At 45.2% G+C, this 7683-nt stretch overlaps 1 protein-coding gene across 1 annotated transcript; it reads left to right on the top strand.

The window, feature by feature from the left end:
- Window positions 1-2339: 2339 nt before the first annotated feature.
- LOC311230081 (uncharacterized protein) lies at window positions 2340-7683 on the top strand. The gene has a single exon (XM_084316231.1). The coding sequence runs from the start codon at window positions 2494-2496 to the stop codon at window positions 4258-4260; it is 1767 nt and encodes a 588-aa protein (XP_084172357.1). The 5' UTR covers window positions 2340-2493; the 3' UTR covers window positions 4261-7683.

The raw sequence follows: 7683 nt of genomic DNA, 5'->3' as shown, positions 1-7683 counted from the left end.
ATGGGTACAGTACAGTACAGCTCAATACATACAATTGTTAAGGGGATGCAGACCAGAGAAAGACTTTCGTCTTGTTTACATCAGGGTCCCCCATTTTCAATTCATCGTAACATATATGACATGCATGACATACAGATAGACAGTACTGCTACATCTATACATTTATGACATACCAGATTTGCAATTACAGTACTGTTTGTGATACAAAAAGAGTCCAGAAAAAAGAGTATATACATTTGACGTAGAAACTGTACATTGGATTGGGTAGGTGGGGGTGGGGGGGGGGCTGTACATTGGAGGTGGTTGGGTGGGTGGGTTGGGTAGGAGTGGGGGGAGGTTGGGTAGGAGGGGTGGGTGGGGGACACTGTACAACTGTACAAACAAAACTGTACATTGGATTATTGACAAGACCATACTTGGTAATTTACTGTACATTGGAGGGGGTTGTGTTCGGACATTTACAGGGGCCAGTTTCGAGTTGCAGTCTCCCTTAGGTGTTTTTTTAGAGTGTTTTTGAAAGTGGGTAGTGATTCACATTCCTTTACAGCTTTGGGTAGGGCGTTCCACATTGATGTGGCATAATTGATGTGGGCGGGGCTTCGGGGCTTGTACTCTGTTTGAGGCGGAACTTCGGGGCTTGTACTCTGTTTGAGGCGGGGCTTCGGGGCTTGTACTCTGTTTGACTGTGCGTGGGCGGGGCGTCGGGTCTTGTACCTTGTCTTGTTTCCTGTAAAACCCGGAAGTAGTCAGTTTGTGCTGTTTATTTTCAACCCTAACCCTAACCTTAACCCTAACCTTAACCTTAACCCTAACCCTAACCTTAACCCTAACCCTAACCTGCAACACGGAACACAGAAATGCAAATGCTGTCGAGTCCTCACTGCTTGTAAAAATAAACAGCACAAACTGACTACTGCACAGTCAAACAGAGTACAAGCCCGAATGCACAGTCAAACAGAGTACAAGCCCCGAAGTCCCACCTCAAACAGAGTACAAGCCCCGAAGCCCCGCCCAGTCGTTGGGCTTGCGGCTCTGCAGATATACCCTATTGTCTGAAACACGTGCAAGTTATCTTAAGTGGAAAGGTGACATGCATTATAAATGTAATTTTTCAGTCTCTAGCATTGTATTATAGTAATAGGAGTTAGTATCAATGTGTTTTTGTGTCTAAATACCATATTGGCGGATTGCTCTGATTCAGCTCAGGCACACACCCCCGAACGGGAGAGGGAGAGAGTGACAGTCTGCGACTGTCTACCAGTCGCAGACTGTGTGGACTGACTGTCACTCAAAGTGCTTATGGGCGGAGCCAGGCCATAACAGCCTGAAATCTTGAGGCTGAAAAATGATGGTTTTGAGTACTTGATTAGAAATATAAAACAATGCATTAAAAAAAAAAAAAAACTTACAGATGTCTTCAATAGACTCACAGGAATTGTGTAAAGTTGCCCAAATAGTGCTAGGAATAGCAATGCATGTCCCCTTTAAGTGGTTGCCAATGGTAACTTACAGGCAGAGGCAGCCATACTTTCAACACAGTTAAGACACGTTAACCTGGTCAAGCGGGAATCTAACCCAGGACCTTCTAGATGTGAGGCGACAAATGTAGCAGTACTGTCTATCTGTATGTCATATATGTCCTGATGAATTTAAAATGGGGGACCCTGATGTAAACAAGACGAAAGTCTTTCTCTGGTCTGCATCCCCTTAACAATTGTGTGTATTGAGCTGTACTGTATTGTACCCATTCTGCTATCTGTTAATAAAGTTTTCAATCAATCAATCAATCAATCAAACAGTGTTAACCACTACACCACCACCGTGCCACTATGAGGATTATTATGATTACAGTAGGGAAATTGTAAACAATGAAAGTAGTAGGTAGGTATAAATTGAGTGTAGGCAAAGGCAATGGAGTCAGAGTTTATGACTGATTTTGAACATTTATTTTGAAAATAAATCCTGACCGGACGTCAAAAAGATTATATTGCTCGGTTCATCGCAGGCTCAACGCTAGGAAAAGCATGCCATTTTGGCTCCAACAGCAGGCTTACCCTATACACGTATAGGTGTATTTGGTCCCAAAATGGCGCTTCGAGGTCTACAGTTTCCTACACTTCGGTTGCTAGGAGGCGGCGAACGCCTCGAAGCATAGAAATAAAACGCACAGATAGTTTGTGCCCTCCGCCATACCATGTCATCGTCTGCCCAATTATTGCGTCCAGTGTCCTGTATAGTGCCAAAGCGGCTCTATAACATCTAATTCTATGGCGTCTGCCCTCACACAATCTTCTATACATTTCGTTTCTGCTCTATCATCACGGCCCGAACGCGGGAGAAGGGATACGCTTCTTTGGGGGGGAGCAAAGCACGACATGGGATGTCGTGGGACGGACGTGCGCTATGTGTTAGTTAAACGATCGATACTAACATAGTTGGTTATATTTCATAGAAGCCTATTTTCACATTTAATGAACCCGGAAAGCAATCACAATGGCGACAGAGTGCACGCAAGAAGCGATCCTGCGGTTTCTAACGGAGAGAGGAGGTCGAGTGAAAAACACGGATTTAATGGACCATTTTAAGTCCATATTCCCGGACGAACGGGAAAGGAAAGCCGTCGTCAGGGAGAAGTTCAAGAGCTACGTTGACAGCGTCGCATTCGTGAAGACGGGGGAGAATGGAGTTAAATTTGTTTGCGTGAGGAAAAGTTGTCGATATTCTATGAAGGATGTTGCGAAAGAACGCAGCGGGACATCATGGGCAGGTACGGTGACGGTAGTCTCAGGGAAACAAGAGAGAGTTGGTTCTGACCGAGGCGAATCGGTGAGTGCGGGCAGAACCGAGATAGTTCGAGTTATTAACAACAACGAAACTGTACTAATGGGTCCTCCGCCACCACAGAGATCTCCCGCCGGGTCTGTAACCTCTACACGCGGTGGTGGTGGTGCGGCACCACAACACATACCTGCCGTCTCAGGTTACGGAAATGACCGTGTCAGCCAGGTGAGAAACTCGCTTGTTGTTTCCTCAGAGTCCATTTTGGCAGACAAAACAGAGACTATAATCGACTGTCCGAAGTTTGTAGTTCAGAAGGTTGGAGACAACAACACGAGTGAATTCGACATGGGAAATGTAATGGGTTTAAAAAGTGAGAAGAAGAGACTGAGCATTCTGAGGACTAATAACCCGGTGCCTGACATTCCACACATTGCTGTGATTGAAGCCTCCCCTCTACCGGCAGCTGCAGATGGATCTATGTTCACCCTACCTGGATGTCAAAACCCAGGACAGGTAGACTCATGCGTTAGACTATGTCCCGAAGACCCAGTTGACAGACACATAGAGAGTGAGCCTGTCTCATTAAGTGTACCACATGGGAGCCACGAAGCCAACCAAAGCAATGAAAACGACGTGAACGTGCACCGAACCTCAAGAGGATCACAGCACAGTTCACTGTCAGGCCACCTGGATGATGGAGCAGACGATGGGCAATTTGATTCACGCAGTTTATCCGGGAGTGAGGGCAACACTTCGCCTAAAGGCAGCCGTAAAGACGTCATTGAGCACATGATGAACATGTCGCCCCAGGTGCGGCGCAGCATGGTGTTGAGAAACTCCATTTACCTGTCCGGCAGGTACGACGACCGGACGAGAGGGGACAGCGACGCAGCCTCGCTGGCCTCCTCCAACGCCGACGAGGACCGGGCCATCGTCACATTGGACCCGTTGGAGCATGAGTGGATGATGTGCGCCTCTGACGGCGAGTGGGCCGGCCTACACAACCTCCTGTCCTGCGAGCCCAGTCTGATCTCGAAGAAGGATTTCATCACCGGCTTCACCTGCCTCCACTGGGCCGCCAAGCAAGGAAAGCCAGAACTTTTGGCACTGATAGTTAATTTTGCCAAACAGCACGCCACGCCCATCAATATCAACGCCCGCTCCAGTGCCGGCTACACGCCTCTTCACTTGGCCGCCATGCACAACCACGCGGACGTCGTGAAGCTGCTGGTTGGCGCCTATGATGCCGACGTGGACATCAGAGACTACAACGGGAAGAGGGCCTCTCAGTATCTGGCCGATAGTGTGACCGTGGACATACGAGACATCATCGGCGCACACGGGGACTCGGACTCGGAGAACACGGACGTAGGCGACGGGGGCCGCTGGAGGTTCTCAAGGGTCCTCCATTCGAAGCGTAAATCTTTGATAGCGAAAGGCTCATTTAAATCCAGACCCAAGTCTAATCTTTTTGGGTGAGGTACCCGCCAAAAAAAAAGAGAAAATATGTGACTGACGGGAACCTAGATGGTCTGACTCTTGAAATGTGCTGCTGTGCTAACATCAGTATTATTCACCCTAGTTGAGGTCTGATGTCCAGAAGAGATGGTCATCTCTAGAATAGGGCTGGGCGATATAACGATAACGATAATTATCGCGATATATTTTAATAATCGATATCGGCGGGGTGGGTATAAATTTTTTTTGTGTGACCTGCAACAGGGCAGTTTTAAAACCAGAGACAGTGGACAGACTTGTCTTTCTTGCCTGCAACTTAAAGTAATGGCTTTGCTTGTCCAAATGACAATACTGACCAAATTGAGATTTTTTTTTCTCTTGTCCATTTATTTTGTTTGCTTTCTAATTTAAAATACAGTTTGAAACCGTCTGTATACACAGTAGGCTATGTGTGCTAGCAGAGCTAGACTCCAGTCACAAGTCACGGTGCACATGTGCGGTGGTTTGTCGTCCACCAAAAAAGCGCCAAAAGAAACTAGCAGAGCCAGAACTGTTCAACTCCCCTGGAGCCACAGCCAGCAGAGAAGCCGGTTTACTTTCTCTTTCAAATCAGCTGCAGCCTGAGAACTGGAGTGTGAGGGGATGTAACACTAAAGATGGCGGCAACAACAAAGAATGGCTGCAAAATAAACATACATCTGTTGTTAATTTTTTATTTTTTTTATACTTATAACAATATCGATAATATCGAATATTGAGTGATATGATATTGTTATCGATATCGTTATCGTGATATCATTTTTGGCCATATCGCCCAGCCCTACTCTAGAATACAAGCCTTGTCTTTTGTAATTGTTCAGATTAGGATTACTCCAATCGCATGCCTTCAATGTCTTGTGTTACACCTCAATTTAATAAGTAATAATCTCCAAAATGTGTAATATCCAGGGTTCCCACAGGGTCTTAAAGGGGAACTTCACCAAAAACAATACTGATGTATTTTGCACATAATCTCACACGCATCCAAACATGGTGAACAGTTTTGCACACATTCATTTAGTTAAAAAGTTATTGAGAGTAAATGTGTTTGAATATGGCCACCGGACACCGGTGATGTCATCAGGCACATTGAATGCTTGTGTTGTGTTAAAGTTACAGTGTAAAATTAGGATCTTGGATTACCCCTTTACCCTCTGCCCTATCTCATCCCTCCTTGTCCGAGGGAAGCAACAGTTGCGATTGGAGGATCAAGAAAAGAGGACGGGGCTTGAGACAGATCAATTGTAGGCATGACAGTGGAAGACAAGGATAGCCATAATCATGCCCATTTAATAGTCAAAAGTGATGCTGATCACTAAAGGCTATGTTTGTTCACAGTTCATCAGATACCTATTTCTGTTTGAAAAAGTAACCTGGCCCTGGTTCAAAAAGTAACCTGGCCTCAATGGTCCAAACTTGTATGGCAACATTTGTGATTGTAGATTGGCCAACGTCCCTGACGGCGACGCTAGTCTCACATAGTGATACTTCTCGCCACACCATGTTAGCACTGTGCCAACACTGGAGAGGGGTCTGGCTGAACCAAATATCATTCGAAAAAACGCTCCGACTTGTTTGTATTTCTTTAAACCAATCACAATCACCCTGGGTGGCGCTAAGCCTGGGATGCAGTGATGGTGGCCTTGCAAAATAGTGTTGCAGATAGCGGAAGGCGAGGAGAATTCTGACTGAAATAGTCGACCAATGGCGTGCTTATGTTATACCCACAGTCTATATCCTGTAAATCAGACTACCCTGACACTAAAGCCTCTTGTCTATAATCTGGATCACTGTAGGGAGATTTCTGTGTCACAAGCTTGCTGCCTGAGGGCTGAGGCCAAGTAGCCTGTGACATTCAGTACTCTGAGGTATCCACGTAACAGATTCAGCATGCTGCTTCCAGTCATTTGAAACAGATTTTACTAGAAGATTCTAGAGAGAGGGCTTATTTTGCCAAACGTTTGAAATGTTCTGTAAACTGATTTTCTCTCAGCTGATCATCCTATATTATCAAGACTAAGAGTACGGTACACACTTTGAATACATGGCACCCGGCCTCAAATGTATTTTTTGCAAACAAACTTTGACATTCTTTACAAAGAGATGTGCGCTCGCGCGGCTGGGTGGCGCAGCGGACATTTCGCTCGTCACCAACGCAAGAGACACCGGGTTCGACTCCGGCTGTCGGCGCTGCCTCCAGCTTGGGCCAGCCGTCATACTAATTTAATTGGCAGAATTAGCGGGTGGAAGTCGATGGGTGGTAATCTGGACGCTGTGGACAGCGACTCCTACAGGTCGGTTGGGGACGCCTGCACAGCAGAGACAGGAAATGGCGGGGGTAGTGTGAGCCTCCCACACGTTACACCTCGCCAATGAGAGTCCGCGCTGGCAGGTGAAAAGATGTGACAGGCTGCCTCCTCGTGTACCGGAGGGGACACGTGATGCAAGGCTTCTATCCTCCATACAACCGGCCAGTGGGGGGCATATGCGAGCAACGTTCAAGACAGGGAGGGGAGAATTGGCACAGTGAATTGGGATGGGAGAAAAATAGAAAAAGAGGAGAAAAAGTGGATAAAAAAAAAGAGATTTACTACGCTCGCTAACCATATTATGTGCCACACCTGATATGTATGAGTACGTGTGGTGGTGTGCCTGCTTACTGAGCATGGGATCTGGGGCACCCTTGTTGCACCTTCAAGGTACAATTTCAAATATAACTGTTATTGTCGGCTCATTTGCACCTTTCTATAATTTACTATGCACTTTTTATTTGTACATCTGACTATTGTGTAAAATTTTCACAAAAGGCTACAACAGTAGGCTATCATTTAGGCCTTAATAAATCAGCTGACATTTAATTTTTTTAGTGTTACTGGGTTGGATAGGGTAGTTACCATTCTATTATAATTGTAACAGAAATATACAAAGTAAAGAAACATTTAAATGTCAATCACTAATGCCAGCAATTGTTGCAGCAGTTGATTCTAGTATTCATAGTATACACTTCTGTGGGCCATCTTCTTGTACGTTTGAGTATCTCCGAATCAGTTATCATAAAATGTGCCTAATCTTACTATCACTACGTATTTACTATTTACTATATTTACCATGTTTTTCTTCCTGGATCCTTGGCCAATTGTTTACATTGATTTCTCAGTTGAACTACTCTGGTACAAACTAGCTCTAGCTTGAAATATTGTTTACAAATTATAATCTGTTACATAGTATGTTGAACTGCAATTTGTAAACGTAAAGGGCTGGAACCTGAAAACTATACTGGTGTGTATTATTATATTTACATGGGTACTGAAACTACACTACCTTAATGGTGCTTGCAAGATGTGATTTATGCAAAGATTGATTTAACAGACTTGAATCTGATAAATAAAAGTCACTACTTGTAAA

Source organism: Notolepis coatsorum (genome assembly GCF_963971535.1).
Source record: "Notolepis coatsorum genome assembly, chromosome: 1".
NCBI lineage: Eukaryota > Metazoa > Chordata > Actinopteri > Aulopiformes > Paralepididae > Notolepis > Notolepis coatsorum.
The sequence above is the reverse complement of the archived record's forward strand: the minus strand, read 5'-3'. Positions and strand labels throughout refer to the sequence as shown.